The 16107-nt window shown below is 46.1% G+C and overlaps 1 protein-coding gene across 2 annotated transcripts in view; it reads right to left on the bottom strand.

The window, feature by feature from the left end:
• Positions 1-16107, bottom strand: part of NR3C2 (nuclear receptor subfamily 3 group C member 2) — a 189627-nt gene that overhangs the window by 30910 nt on the left and 142610 nt on the right. For both annotated transcript variants that reach the window (XM_054172632.1, XM_009897018.2), the window contains one exon: positions 15155-15271. In XM_054172632.1, the coding sequence (XP_054028607.1) occupies positions 15155-15271 (117 nt within the window). The remainder of the gene's footprint in view (positions 1-15154; positions 15272-16107) is intronic.

The raw sequence follows: 16107 nt of genomic DNA, 5'->3' as shown, positions 1-16107 counted from the left end.
ACCTCTTTGGGGCTAGGACAAGACTTTCATCCAAACAGCTGCACAGCCAGTGGCTGCCTAGCACGTCTAATAGCAGTTCTTGCCTCTCCTGTTCAGTGCTACTGCAGCCAGGATAAGGTATTACAACCCCAGTACTTTTAAATCAGCTGAGAGCAAGTATTAGTTGAATAAATGACAGTGGAAGACAGACTGCAGGTATACCTGAAGTTAACACTTCAAATGCCTGACAACTTTTGTTGAGTATTTTAGGTCATGTATATTGCAATAAAAGGAAAAGGAAGATGAAGTGAAGCACCTGAAGAGTCATGCAAAGTTGGACTTTAACAAGGCACAGCCCACAGACCTCCTCTGTAGCTCCCACAGTAAATTACAGTATAACAGAGGAATAAATAAGCTACAAGCCTCACCACAAAGAGGAGTCCCTGTTCCTCTGGAAGCAACAGGCAAACCTTTGCCTGGATTTCCTATGAGCTGGCCTGTGTCCAACCAGTTCAAAGCAAAGCCTGCAGATTCTGAGAACCCACAGGTGCTTGGGAGACCTCAAGGAGAGCAGCCTGCAGGACACTGGCTCGCTTGTTCAGCACCCTGGGTGCCAGTCCTGCCTGGAAAGGGACAGTGGTACTGCTGCAGAGGCACTGAGGCAGGCTGGGATGGTATCTGAAAACCAGTTTAACAGTCCTGAGCAGTGGTAAGGCTCTGAGGCAAATTACTGTCCCTTTACTACAGCTGCAGTCTTACTACTCTCCAGCAAAGACAGGACTTAATCCTCTGAAAACAGCTACTGGCCAGAGACTGGCGTGAACCCAGATTCAGACAACTGGCTCCTGAGAGCTCAGTCTGCATCTGTAAAACTCCTGTCACAAAACTGGAACAGGGAGGCCTGAGATTTCAGGATCAGGAGGCCTTGTGCCATCTGTAAAAGAGGCTTCTGGACACCTGCAACAGTGACTGCTACTCCAGGTCAAATAACAGGACATCAACTGGATGTGACTCTATTGTAAATTGTTTTCTGAAGAGAAGTTAATGTGAACATCAGACACAAACCCATGGCATTCTCAGTTTTTAAAGGTTAAGTTTGAGGTGGTAGGCTGGTTACAAGGCAGGTCAACTGCTACTTTTTTTTACCACAGTAGGCTTACACACGCTGGGCAAGTTGGGTCTAAAGGGAGCTAACCTCTCCTCCCTTTGTCGTCAGGGAACAGACACAAATTAAATGATGGACTCCTCTCAGCCACACATCTGATAACTACTCCTCACAGGCTCAAAACTCAATCATTTTCATCAGCATTATTGTTAAAAAAATGGGATCTGAAAATGCCAAAGAACAAAATGCTATCAAGAGTAGATAAAAGAACCCATAAATATTATGATTGAACTCAGCAGTTTTATAACAGAGCACTATCTTGTTTGCAGAACTGTAGCAGGGCTCGAATTCAGCAAATGCACAGCCTAAAATCTCTGCAAACTCATGCTGGCATCCAGTGCTCTACAGTGAAACTGAGTTTAGGAAACCCTCCATAGCTCCAACTTAGAGTGAACGGAAAGCCTTGCAGTGATAATCCCCTGGAGTCACAAAAGCTGGTATTCAGAGCTTGCCCTTACTACCTACCCAAACCCCAGTCTTCATTCGCATAGCATGACATAAACCACAAAGAGCTTTATTCATCACATAGGTAAAGCTCTGCCAGAGGCAGGACCAAAGTGACCCTGACCCAACACATCTTTATTCTATCCATGCTGCAGAACATATTTGCATCAGTAAGGGATACCAAAAGCACACTGTAAGAACATGCTACCTCTAATGTAAACCAGAGAACATCAGTGGAAGGAAAGGGGAAACAGCAGCAGAGAACACAAGGTGATGGAGGTTTAAAGAAACAGATAAAGGGGAAGAGAAAGTGGGAATGTGAGTAAACAGATGAAGAAGACAAAGGGAAAAATCCTGAGATGCTCTTCACATAAGGTTTCATTTCAGATTACTTTGTACAGTACTACCAATGGGCTCAGCAGTCAGGGTGGTCAATATGCTCTAAAACACTGACCACCTTCAGCTGTGCCAGCTCTGTACAGTGCATGCCTGCTCTTCAAGTACTTGAGCTCCTCCATCAAGGTCCCAACCTCACTGCTCGAGCTCTGCACCTGTGCTACAACCACCTCCTTCCCAACCTCAACAGCTGTCAGCTTTCTCCCTTCCACCCCAAGTGTTCAAGGGCTTTCCTGCACAGCCCTCCACTGCCACCTGCTTCACCTCTCCAAAACCAGCCCAGGGCACCTTGCTGCACCAGAGCCACCAATGGGCCAGGCTGCCAATTCTGCTCTTGAAGCAGCCACAACAGCCTTTGGGTAGATTCTCCTCTGAGCCCTCACTAAGCATACACACTGTCACCTGCTTCCATCTTCGTGCAGATAAATGCTCCATCAAAATGGCACTTTTTTTCCCCTCCTCTGAATCTTTTCATCATGTTTGCCTGGTGCCTTTGCCTCACTTTTTCAGTGAGCTGACATCTGTTCTCATTAGCTATTTTACTGCTACCACAAATAGTGCTTCCCTTCCCCCAAATCTGTTGTATCTTGACATATATGAAAATTTGAAGCTATCTTGGTACAGACATTTTTTCACTTAAGTGTCTAGCACAATGGGTATGAGATGCTGCTGAGAAATTTCTAGATAATAACACAGACATTTGAGATATCCAGACACACATATGCACACAAATGCATGGAATAAAGTGAAAAGCAGCAATGCAAATGAGATCTCCCAGCATCATCCCATTTGCCCTATGGAATCCTTTGAGCATGTACCCCTGCTTCTCCAGGAAATAAGGAGAACCACCCAGACAGGAGCCTAAGGCTTCCTTAAACCAACTACCCACACTGGGAAGCAAACCACTGCTTATCAGGTATAGCTGCAGCAGATAACCTCTGAACATGGCTCCAAGAAGTGCTCCATGTGTAAGAGGAAAGGCCAGGAATAGTTCTAGGAGACACAGAGGCAAGGGGATGAGTCAGTGCTTTCATTGGCCTTACCAAGAGGAGGAAGCAATGAAAAGCACCTACCAAAGCAGGGCACCGAATACTTCATCATGTAGGACACACCAGGAAAAGGACTTCACTCCTGCAAAGCAGTGGCTTTTCAAGGGTGATTCCTGAAGTGGCTTTTAGGATATTCTGGATGAACTAAGTAGTTTGTCTAAATACACAAAGAAAGACTGCAGCTGGTGAGGAAGAAAATAAAAGTCCTGCACACAGCAAATGGAAACTTAAAATCTGTTTCCAGTGTCTGTGACCTACAGAAGATAGAAAGCGACACAAAAAGGCATCACTTGCCATGAGCCCAAGGAATCATCCTAGCTTCATTAACACAGCAAAGCAAAGCTCCTGATTTCTCATCCTCCACCAGCAAAAGCAATCTTTTATTGGCGAATAAGCTCCAAGCCAATGGTTGAATTCGGTAGAATGAAGTGGGAGGCATAAGTGAAAGAATGACATCGCTTGGCATTGCCATCATTCACAACTGCTCACTAATTACTAAGTTACACCCTGATTTGACAGGATTGGGCAGCTTAAAGACAAGGAAGAGATGTGCACCAAGTCTGATCTACGGGTATGCCACATTTCATTTGCCTTTGGGCAGCCCCTGCAGAGATCCAGGCACATTCACAAAAGTAATTCTTGTGCTTGGCTCACACTCAGGATACCAAAAGGGGAGGTGCAAGCAGAGGTAAGAAAGAGCTTCTAATGCTTGTTGTCACCTGCAGGATTGCACACTACGAACACACAGTGTTCATGGAAATGCATTCTGGTTCTCTATTCTAGCTGGATTTAAACTACTAATAAAGCTGAGGGTACCTAGGTAAAAAAGTCCTTCCTGCTTGCTTTGCTGACTTGCAGGTCAGCATTCTGTTTTGTTTGGCACAGACTCTGTGAGTCAAGGCAGTGCAGCGCTGCTCCGGTCCAGCACTGTAAAGCACAGAAACAATGTGTGTGAAGCAGTTCATCTTTCTGCTTTGAGCAGGATCATCTATACTTTGCCCAACTCACTGGGTTACTAATCTCTAATAAAGGGAATTCTGCACTATCCCCCTATCTTCCACTACATCTAACCACTAAGTTTCCCCCCAGCATCTCTGGTGTCACATCACTTTTTCTGCAGTAAAAGTTGATTTCTCTTCATCGTTCCCCCAGTGGCCATAAAGAACAACTTCTCCTTCCTGTGCCTGGTTTCACACTGCTTTTTGTACTGAAAAACTGGCATCCTGGCCTTCTCAATACACTTCTCTCTTCTACACTGAAATAAATTGAGTTCCTTCAACTCTGCCTCACAGATTGATGTGTTTTTTTCCTTGAGCTCCTCCTTATCCTTGCTCCTCCTTCAGCAGTCTCTCATCTATACACACCTCCTTCAGGCAGGCAGGAAGATTCAGCTTAGATGTTAAGCAAACTCTTCTAAATTTAAAGGTCTGTGAGAAACTGGAAGGCTATGAAGGGGCAGAGCAGAGACTACCCTGCTGGAGATGCTCCAGAGAGATGCTAACCCTACCAACTGGTGCAGCCCTATCACCAGAACCCTGCCCAGCAGTGCTGCAAACCAGCCACAACCAGCAGGCCACTTGGCAGCTCTGCCAAGAGCAGAGTAATGCCTTAGTACCAAATGAGACTTGCATATCATTGCAGCACTTTTACATGGCTGACTAAATTTGACACACAGTCACCATGCAACTGTGCTGCTTTCTTCACTGCAGCCTCTGGACAGCTGCTCTCAGGCAGTTCATTCTTGCACATCTCAACTTGTACTTCTCAGTGTCAACCCTCTGCACCCTACTGCAAATGTCATCCTCTGATGGTTTCAGACACCAGAACTAAAGATGGTTTGTGTTCTGGTTCTGGCCCCAGAGGAGAATTCCCACATGTATGTATTTACTCTCTACTTCATGAGGCAAGCAATTAGTAAACCAGCAGACCTAGAACTGACCCCTGGCAGAACTCTACTTCAGATGCCCTTGCAGTGCACTCACAGCTACTTTTGGAAAATGCTATTTCAAGTAATTATGTGCCCACTTAATGAGAAATCTTATCATATTTTAATGAGAAGTCTGCATTTCCTTTTGATTATACTTGGGGCTAAAGATAGGGAGCAGGGAAATACAGACACCTACAGGGAGGTGGCACCTCCTGACAGCGCCTGCACGCATCCCATGGAACACAGTTCCTCTGCAGGGTGCTGGGATTCACCAGTGTGGATGCACAGCCACGGGGATCTGCTTGCAGGGATGGCCTCTGCAGCACAGATAAAAGCAGCAGCAATGCAAAGCCAGCACAGTTGCCTCCAGAGAAGAAAGATGAAAGCTGAGACCAAATCTCATGCATTTTGAGGTTCGACTCAATGAGGAAGCTCAGGCGACCTGCTGGTCTGCGACTGGGACAGCGATGTCTACAGCAGTCAGGAAGGGAAGGCACGGGGGAGGGTTTGGGTAAGAGAGAGGCAATTGATGCCCTTTTTAGCCATGCCAAGCTTCAGGCAGCACTTTCAGGAAGAGATGGCAGGCTAAAGTGACAAAAGAAAGCTTGAGCTCCAAAGTGCATTTTACAGGAATATTTAGGTTGTCAGGGAAAATGTCTAACACATTTGCTTGTTTCTCAGCAATCCTCAAAGTGATAATTAATTGAAAAATAACAGTTTCATAGGGGTACTCCTCCCTGTGTGGGAACAACTTTTACCAAATGCCAATTAGTGGTTTCCTGCTAAAATCAAATCAAGCTGTTTTTGATAAAGCTTTTTAATGAGAAATGGCTAAAGTATGAACGTTTCCTCCACATATATTTCATACAAATCCCAAACTGCCTTAATGCAGTCCTCGGAGCTAACGTTTTTGGTATGTAAAACTCCCTCTTGTACTTCTTCATTAATTTCAAAAGAAATGTTATTTACTAAATATTAAACTCAGCCAATAAACAAAGCCTTAAAAAAAAGCTTACAAAAGAAAATTATGAGGTTGATGAAAGCCAATCTTAATCAGTCCTTTTCAGATGCTCCCCAAACTCACATTTTCCTGATTATTTATTCATTCCTCAAACGTATGGCAACCTCAGTTGATTTCTGAGCTAAGCCTTGTCTGCTAAATGCATCAGTTTTGACTATTCATGAAGCAGATTTAAAGACCAGCAGCATTATTCCAACAGGGAATGCAAAGAGCAGGACTCCTACAATTCCAAAATGTGTCGCCCACAACTCCGAGACACCTGCAGCCACGGAACGTCAGCAGCAGGAGCTGCTAGCGTTGGTAATAATTTGGTTAAAGATGAAGTATGGGGAACTTTGGAGAACAGATTTTGAAATCTTCCACTGTACCAGACTGAATGCTCTTGGCTATGAGCACTGGTTTCTGCCTTGTGCCAAGCAACAACCTTCCTCCCAAGGCACCCATTCCCATCCAACCTTCTGCAGGCGTTCCTCGGCCAAGTCTTCTCTCTTGCTTTTATTTGGGTTGATACCCAAGGCTAAGTCTGTTCCCTTCCTCCTGATCACAACACCAAGCCATCTCCACTGCCCTGGATGGGAGTCCTTTAGACTTTACTGCTGTGAAACTTCCTCCTCCTATTTACCTGGCAGACACAGGCACTCAAAGCAGCTGTGCAGGGATTGTTCAGAAGCGTTGAGAAGCAAACTCTGCCATGGCACCTCTCATGCTGCCCCCCGAGTGCTGAGGCTTCCAGCCATGCTGAAGAGTGTGCTATGCTTTAAATGCCTCAGTTGTGCTCTTGCACTCCCATTACTAGGGCTCAGCTTGGTAAGTGCTGCACCTCTCTCTGCAGCCTTTCTTGCTGCTCTGTGGCACAGCACATCTCCACTTGTATTTTCCCCAAGGAACAACATTTTTGGGATGGTTTGTCTCTTCATCTGCACAAAATCCGTGTCCCCAGTTTTTCTCAGCTGCTGTTTGTCTCCCATGACCCTATTTCCAATACATTCAGTGCTGCTGGCCTGGCCCTCATCTTCTAGAAATCCTCTTTCCTGCTTCCCAGAAAAGCAATGGTGTCTGTGAAACACGAGCTGGCTGCTTCTCTGCTGCACACATCTCAGCCATATTGTTCACCATTCAGTTCAGGATTAGTCATTACAAAAGAAACAACAGAAGAAAATAAAAACCAAACCAAACCAGGATCTAAGCATGTTGATGATCTGCTCTAATGTGCCACCCTGAGCAGGAGTGGAGCACCCTGCACATGGTATCAAGCAGGGAAAACGCAGCTCTGGCACATCACCCATGTGTATGATCTGAAAAGTGAAACCTTTGTGACTGACAGGGCTGCACATCTCTCAGTTCTCCTGAAGTTGAAGTGGTTGTGGATGAAATGCCAGCCATGACTAGAATTGACACATGCCTCTCCAGAGCACATCTCAGTGGCATGCCTGGATGTGCCTGGTCCATGTGCAGCCAGATCCAGAAGCCACACGTGTAGCGTGCTCTTGTGAGCTCAGGTTCTACAGTCTTCCTCCTCTGGCACCTTCTGCAGGGAGATTATGCAAGGAAGATGGTTCCTACTACTGAAATGTTACAGAGTTGGGGGAAATGGAAAACTGATGGCAGAGAACCACAAAACACACAGATCAGCACCAGACTGCAGGAAGATCTGCAGCACTAAGAGGCTCAGGAATGCTCCAGGCAGCATCTTCCCCTTGCCTTCCTCTTTGTTAAACACCATCTTCTTGCCTGTCCTGCATTTGCAAGGCTTAAACGTGCTCAACCTTTCCTTCATAACCTGCTGTGGATCATTCTTTCAGTAACACCAAACTCCAGAGTCTGCTTTTTGAGCCAGGTATCCTTGCCATTTCTCACACTTACTTTAATTTTAGCACATCACAGACACTAAAAATGGGAAGGCATGCACTTGGGAATTGGAGGGGGGAAAAAGGCAGGAAATGAGTCAAAAACAAAATAGAAGTTAGTAAGGTAAATGTGAAGCAGAGTGCATATGAGAGGACAGGGGGAAAGAGCAACAGATTCACATGCTAAGACACAATCTGGGAATGAATAAATTTTCCTTGTGACATTACTGGAGTAAACCAAAGCTCTGGAGTCAATTTAAAACCTGTGAAGTGTCAAAGTAGCAGACAATCCAAAAAGCATCCCAATGTCAGAAGCAGGAGCACATGACTTGCACAGTCTTGGCATCACTGCTTCCTCAGAACACAGGGTCACGAGAGGGGCAGAAACATGGAACAGCTCATTCAGTGAAGACTGGTGATGTCAGAAAGCCTTTTTGTACATGGAAGCAGCATTTTCACTTTTTATATTCTCACACAACTCAGCTAGTGTAACCCCACTCACCTGGTATTAATCCTAGCTTGGGAGAGACCTGGGACAGTCTTAAAGAGCAGACATCTGCTCTTTGAGATACCCACAGTCTCCACATCTTGCCCAGACTTGCCACCCAAGTGCTTCCCTGGCCCTACAGTCACAGATGCTTTTCATTTCCTCCCTTGCATTTTGCTTGCTGCTCATTATTTCTTGCCTTGCTTTTCACACACATTGAAAGTAGATCATCACCTTTTTCACTTTACCATTGTTTTGTTTGTTCCTACAGGAACATCTGTTGTCCCTCTCCTAGACTTTCCCTTCAGCCTTGTTTTGGTCTAAATAACACCAACTAACTCAATCTGTCCCCATCACTCGAGTTCTAAAGACTGCTGATCACTTTTGCTGCTCTGCTTCAGGTTCTTCCAAACTGCCCCACAGCACATTTGCAGGCAACTAAGGAGCGCTTCAGCAAACCCCACTGTTCAACACAGAGAGCCCACCATACTTTGGCCAAGGTTGGGCCAGGCATAGCAAGCTTAACCTTCACACCCCCTTACTCAGGTGGCAACTCTCTCAAGCCATGGCTTGGTGGAAGCTAAAAGGACAAGTTCCTCCTGCTCCTGCAGCTTCTTGCAGCAATGGGGAAGTGAGTCATGGAAAGACAGCACCGCAGACCACAGGGGAAGGCTTCAGAGGGGTTCTGGTGGTAACCAGCAGCTCTGGAAAGAGGAACAGGAGTCAGAGGCAGGCCTTCCTAGCAGGGACAAGCCAAAGGATCTGGCCTCAGAGCAGTGTGGAAGGAAATATGATAATCTGGGGCTCCAGGAAAAAACAAAACATCCGAGAGCTGCGCCCAGCGCCTCGCGGAAACACCGAAGCACTCCAGGCTGCTCCAGCACAGCAGGGCAAGCAAGAGACAGAGGTGCTGAGGGCTTGCTTGGCTCTGTGCACCTGTACAAGCAACAAAGATGCACTGCAATTCACTTCAGCAGCCTCAGAAAACAGGTTGTTAAACTGAAATGCCTTACAGGACAGAGAAGTGGTGTACTGGGGCACAGGGGAAGATAAGGGCTAGCCTTGGACCTGGGGAGCCAGTCAAGAGGCCACAAATACTGTCTACCCATGCTGCATCCTGGAGGTGAAAGCTGGAGCCCTGACCACAGGCAGAAAAGCTCAAAAGCTCCTGGGCATGGCAGAGGGGATCCACAGCAGCCAGGGAATGTCTGGCAGGAGGCATTCAAGCAGGAGCAGCTGCAGTGGTCAGTTGCATTGCCTAACAGTAGCACAATGCTGCCAGATTTTTTGCACCTCTTCTGGACCTAAACCTTCCTCTCGGGAAGCTATGATCATCCCTCTCCATTTTGTGCTCTGAATCAAAGCCCAACACCATGTATGAACTGCTCAGGAAAGAGCAATGTCTGAGGCTGTGCAGAGAGAGCTGCAATCAGACGAACTCCCAGCAGAGCCTGCAGGCAGGGTGCTGCCAGGTGACACCATGCAGGCTGGGACAAGTACTCTCAGCAGCAGCCCAGAGGTGCTGCAGTTCCTCGTGCTCCAGGTGCTGCCTTGTGCATGGTACAATGGAGAATCCAGCAGATAAACCAGGGAAGCCTGGAGCTCAGCAGAGCCATGCCAGAAGCCTGAAAGGCTGTTCCTGGAGGAAAGACAAACTCTGCTGGCAGCTGGGTGCTCGTCAGAAGGCAAAGCTGAAACTGGTAAAACTTGGAAAGACAAAGGAGGGATGAGAACATGAACCTGACTGGGAGTTTGATCAAGGATTGCTGGATGCAAGCTGTGTGGTTTTGGACTGCTGCAGTGTGTCTTCTTGAGCTGCCTCCACATATGAAGCAAAGCCATCAGCAACATGCAGCACAAGGACACACTTTCAATACTGCTCTTAAACCAATGCCTGAGAGGTTACTCTGCCATGAGCAGCCCTTGGCAAAATTCTGCACCTTTAATCATCATTCCCAAAGATTTCCTAATACTTGTGGAAAATGACTGTTCAGTAGTAATCAACAATAGTCTTGGGGCTGGTTCAAGCTAAAAAAATTGGAGGGTGACACCAAGAACAGGGCAAGAGCAGCGCCTTGTAACATGGAGAAAGATGAAGGCAAATGCAGGAGAAGCTCATTGCTGAACAATTGGTTCCCATAAAACCTGACACAGCAGAGAGACTGCTTGCTTCCTTTAAAAAAATGCAGGGTCATTAACTTGTTGACTATCAGTTTGAATATGAAATGGACATGAATCTGCTGATTGTGATCCAGAGTGTGCCCAGGTGGCCAAGAAGGCCACCAGCATCCAGGCCTGGATCAGCAATGCTGTGGCCAGAAGGAGCAGAGCAGGGATTGTCCTCCTGCACTCAACGCCAGTGAGACCACACCTTAAGTACTGAGTTCAGTTTTGAGGCCCTCACTACAAAAGGACATTGAGGTGCTGGAGCAGGTCCAGAGAAGAGCAATGAAGCTGGTGAAGGGTCTGGAGAACAGGGCTGGTGAGGGGTGGCTGAAAGAGCTGGGGGTATTTACTCTGGAGAAAAAGAGGCTGAGGGGAGGCCTTCTCACTCTACAACTCCTCGAAAGGAGGTTGAAGCCAGGGAGGGGTTGGTCTCTTCTACCTAGCAGCATGTGAAAGAAGGAGGGGACATGGCCTCACATGGCACCAGGAGGGGTTTAGGTTGAACATCAAAAGAAACCTCTTGACTGAAAGGGATCTCAAAGACTGGAGCAGGCTCCCCAGAGGTGTTTCAAAGAGGCAGAGATGTGGTGCTGAGGAACGTGGTTCAGCACCAGCCTTGGTAGAGAACGGTTGGACTGGATGACCTTAAAGATCTTTTCCAAGCAACATGATTTAATGATTCTATGAGGTGGTGGTGCAGCAAGAGCAGCACCTTAAGAACAAGTGACTCTTACCTGGCCAGAAGGATGTCCTCTTCTGAAGAGTCACCAACATAGACTCTACACAGCAACAGTTCTGCTTGCTCATCCCTCTCACGATCACACCCATGAGACAATTTGGGAGGCCTAACAAAATCTCAGCACAGAGCAGCATGGTTGCAGGCCATGTATTAAGGTTACACTACTTGCTTGGGCTTTGCCTTTTGCACATGCAGATGAAAGCAGGCAAATCACTGCTTCACCTCCCTGCTAACAGAAAGCACTAACACAGTCCCATAACTCGATGGTTTTCTACCTAACACAAATATTTTCTGAAGTGATCACACCTAGGAAAACAAAACAAAACCCAAAAGAATGCTCTTTGAAATGATGCCAATGGTAACCTAAACATGGGTGGGCAGGTACCACAACAAAGCTGTCTAGCTAAAATGGGAGAAAAACTGACAATATGGGAGCTTTTGCTTCACCAAACTCCCAAAGAACTTTAATACTCTGCTGTATATTGGTACAAGTCCCTTGGAAGAGCTGACATCAGCCCAGCTGAATGCTCCAGCTAAACAAACACCACCAAGCAAGCAGATTCCCTGAGAAGAAAACGCTACATAAGAAACACAAATAAAAAAGCAATTAAACTTAATGGGCATTTCAAAACACTTTGTGGTTGAATTTTAAGTGAAAAACAGAAGTTAATCATATATGGACCCCAAACTGCTTTAGTTTCTTACACATAGAGGATTTGCTGCTCCCTTTCAAAGTTATGAAATCCTGGTTAGTAAAAAGTTGGTACAAATTTGAAAGGAACACCAAGAGGATACATTGCTGCTGTGTTTAAGTTGTTCTCAGCTTAGTGTTTTCCAACACTTGTGGTTTTTCTCTCTTGCCTTTCTCCCTCTTGCTTGGTAATTCTCAAAGACGACAGAACAATGACAATATCAAGCACACAAGCTGCAGTAACTGAAAATAATACCACAGCTCTACAGCCCTGCTCCTCTGAGTTATTAAGCAGAAAATGGAAAGCTGGGCAGAAAAAAAAAAGAGGTGAAGTACTGTATCTTGTTACTCATTCTCTCATTTTAATCTACTTTTCAGATTATTGAAATATATTAATGTATAAACAGTAAGGATCTCTGCAAGGGAAGAGTACAAATCACACACAGCATCTTGTGCATGAAGTGCCTTACATATGTAAATGTATGCAAACCCAGGACTGGGATTTCACAGGCAGTCTCTGCAGACAGAGCAATGAACTATGCGATTTGCAAGGCAAAATCTATTTTCTTTTCTTTCTTTCCATATCCAAAGGGTAACTCAGCAAGATGCTTCTCACTCTTGTGAGAGACCAGCACACCAGTAAGTCTCAGCAGTGTTTTCTGTGGGAGCCAAGTGCGGGACAGGATTGCAGTCCTACAGCATACAGAACCCTCAACAGCTCTTTTGGACCCCAAGCAGGCATGGCACATCACATGGCAGGAAAAAGAGATCTTCTCTGATCCATGCACCAGAAGGATGGATCTCTGGTCACTGGGTGACCTCAGAGGGGCAAGGTCTAACCTGCCAATGACAGTGGAGGGTAAGGAGGGGTGTTCCCTCAGCTCACACCATGTCAAACACTCCTCCAGGCTTCAGCACAGAGCAGGGCACACAGTAGAAGTGAAACCAGGAGGCTTTGTGCCATCCTGATTGCAGTGCAGCATCAAAATCACTGCTGTGAGCCACCAGCTGCCTCGCTGGATGGAGCCGGTGGTGGCAGAAGAAACTACACTGAGCAGCAGTGTGGGACCGGGGCTGGGGGGGCACCACAACCCCCTCCGGCGCCACCATGGGGACAGACAGGAGTAAGGAACAGCAGCATGAGGTGGGAGGCAGATGAAGATGCCTGGTGTGGAAGTGAGAGAGACTGCAAGCCTGATCACAGCGTATGCTGGAAGAAACTTCACAATTCATGAAGTGATTCTGGTCCATAATTAACTGAAAATTAATTACAGCATCTTGAAAAAAAGAGCATAAACCAAAAGTGGGCCAAGCTTACCTTCAGAGTGCAGTTGCTCACTCTGAATCTCTTCCAATAATTAAAGCTAGCATATGGCACCCGAGTTTAACAGCAGCAACAAACAACCACCCAAAACAAGAAACAAACAACAATTCCTTCCCCCCAAAACAAGGAAAGTTTGAGTCCTGCTTGCTGGAGGGATCTGTCTGCAGTGCACACACACAGGCCTTGCAGAAATGAGGAAAATGAATTAAGAGGAAATCTGGCAACTTCAGCTCTGCAAAAAATTACAGGTTGCAGATGCTCCTGCTAAAATCAAAACAAAAAGATTGAGAAAAGAACTTAATTAGGTAAATTATTTGCTGACTTGATGAATCATTTTGTAAAGATTATTAGAGGATAATAAGAGCTTGGAAAACCCTCCAGTTTTCCAACAAATAAAAGGGGGAGGTAAACAATGAAACTGCCAAATTACTTTGGTTGAGCTCTCCTGAAAAGGTGTGTTTTGTATCACTGAATTACACATAGCTTTTAAAAGGTGCTTCAAGCATGGCATGCTGCCACACATCAAAATATTGTTTTTCTAGGGGGGAAAAAAAGTGTTGGCATGCTGGGAAGGAAAAGATATGCCATTAAAATAAACCTGTGACACACAGCACAGAAGAAAGAACCTTTTAAAACTATCAGGAAAGACTAGAACCAAAAGGGGAAAAAAAAAACCCCAAAGGAAAATAGTGTCAATAGCTTCATCAGAAGTTGTGCAACAACGTGCTGCAGGAAGCAAGCAAACTCTTTCTCATTTCCAGTTTTCCACTACAGAGATCAGTGTCATAGAAGGGCCTAGGTTGGAAGGGACCTTAGTGACCATCTACTCCAACCCCCTGCCATGGGCAGGGATACCTCTCAACTAGACTTGGTTGCCCAAGGCCACATCCAACCTGGCCTTGAACACCTCCAGGGAGAAGGCATCCACAGCCTCCCTGGGCACTCTGTCCCAGAGTCTTGCCACCCTTGTGCTGAAGAATTTCAGGGTGTTACTTGCTTGAGTGTTTCTGCCAGGAGACAAAACAGAAAGAGAAGGCTGGGAGGCAGATAGAGGGAGCAGGCAGCAAGCAGGAACCATGACAGACAAGCAGCTACACCTGCAGAACTAACCTAAGCTGCTAGGAGGAAAGGTCCAGGAGGATGAAAAGCAAATAGTGAGACAGGAAATTATTTGGAGGAGTCATCATGACCGTGTTTTCTAAAACCAGTGAACACACTAAGGGATGCACTGGGGAAAGGACCTGCAGCAGCATCCAGATCTCATTCACAGACAACATAATGAATCTGAGAGTGGTAGGGAAAAGAAGTTACTACATTTGCTGAGGAGATGGCTTGAAACAAGCCTCCCACCGAAGCACCACCAGAACTGCACAGACATTGGAACTGAAGAACTAAAATGAAGGGAAAAGCTTTTTTTAAATTTTTTTTTCTATCACACTGTTCCGAAATGCTTCTGATAATTGTCAGGGGTTTGCCTTTTAGCTGATGGTCTACAAAGGATGGAGTAATGTCACCAAAATGCTTACACTTCCAAGCAATCCAGAAATAAAGGAATATTAATGTTGCACCAGCAACAAAACGCAGCTGAAGGTTTGGGTGTGCTCTCCCAGCTCAAGAGAAGGCCCAGCACCAGGACACCCAGCACGCAGCCCTTGAGACTGCAATCTTCTCTCTGTATGAGACCCAGCTGGAAGCACTGTCATGGTGAAACGGACACTTTGCTCCTGAGCCCAGAGCGTACATCTCCCAAACCTGACCCAGAGCAGCAACAGAGTTTATGAACTATTAAGCACTTCTTTAGGACCATTCCACCTTAAACTCTGCATAGGCTGCAGCTGCCAGAACTATAAAAAGGCTGCACATTTGCAATGTTTTTGCTTAATCAAATCAAGAAAACAAACCACCAACATTCTGCTTACCTCCTAAATTCATCCCAGCTTGCAGACATTTCTGTAACCGACAGGCTGGGCAGTTCTTCCTCCGAATCTTATCAATTATGCAGTCATTCCTTCCTGCACACAGGTAATTGTGCTGCCCTGAATGAACCAAAACCAAAAGGCATGATTAGAGGATGGATTTACATCATTCCCATGTGTTCTTCTCCCTTGTTCCAAGCCCCATATTAACTCAGACATTCCCAGTCCCATTAATCGTGGCGACTTGTCACGGGTTTCCCTGTGAGCACCCCTCCTGGTTGGTGTGGGTTAGTTTTGGGGTGTCACTCACAAGACTCAGCTCATTACTATTTTGTTTTTTATAATCAGGACTGGAATTTATTTTTTCATGAATACCAAATGATTGGTTTGAGCTTTTTCAGGTCTTCTTGCACATTCCCCATCACAGAGAGCCGCCTGACAGCTCTTAGCTTGGGTAGGAAACTGGGGGCTATTCTCATGCTACAGCAGTTCACAATCTAAAGCAGAAATGCAAAGCAGAGGTTAATGTTCCCACTCTCTCCAACCAGTGCAACCAGTGCCTGGTTTCTGATTTAATCAGCTCCCTTCTATACAGCAGAAAGTTTCTGAAGGGTTTACCAAAACAAGTTTAAATCACAACCACGTTATTTCAGTTCTGTAAAGGCCCACAGAAGCACTCCTGGAGAGACAGCAAGGATGCAACACCTAACACACAGCAGAAGGGAAATGGAAGGCAACCAGGGAACCTAACATGCTGGAGACCCAAAAGGCTTTTTGCTCTGTGGGAGGAAGGCAAGTAGAGCAAACGGATGTGGTGTGTCAGACAAGGGCACTACCACGTGGACCCTTCAAAGGAAGGTGCCTGAATTTCATGTGGAAAACCAAAGGAAGCCATGAGGGGCTGGTGCAGCCTGAGGGGAGAAGTGAGAGGAGAAGATTATTTTAGCTGCCTTGGC

Source organism: Dryobates pubescens, chromosome 24, assembly GCF_014839835.1.
Source record: "Dryobates pubescens isolate bDryPub1 chromosome 24, bDryPub1.pri, whole genome shotgun sequence".
Lineage (NCBI taxonomy): Eukaryota > Metazoa > Chordata > Aves > Piciformes > Picidae > Dryobates > Dryobates pubescens.
Note: the sequence above shows the minus strand (reverse complement) of the source record. Positions and strands in the feature narration are given on the sequence as shown.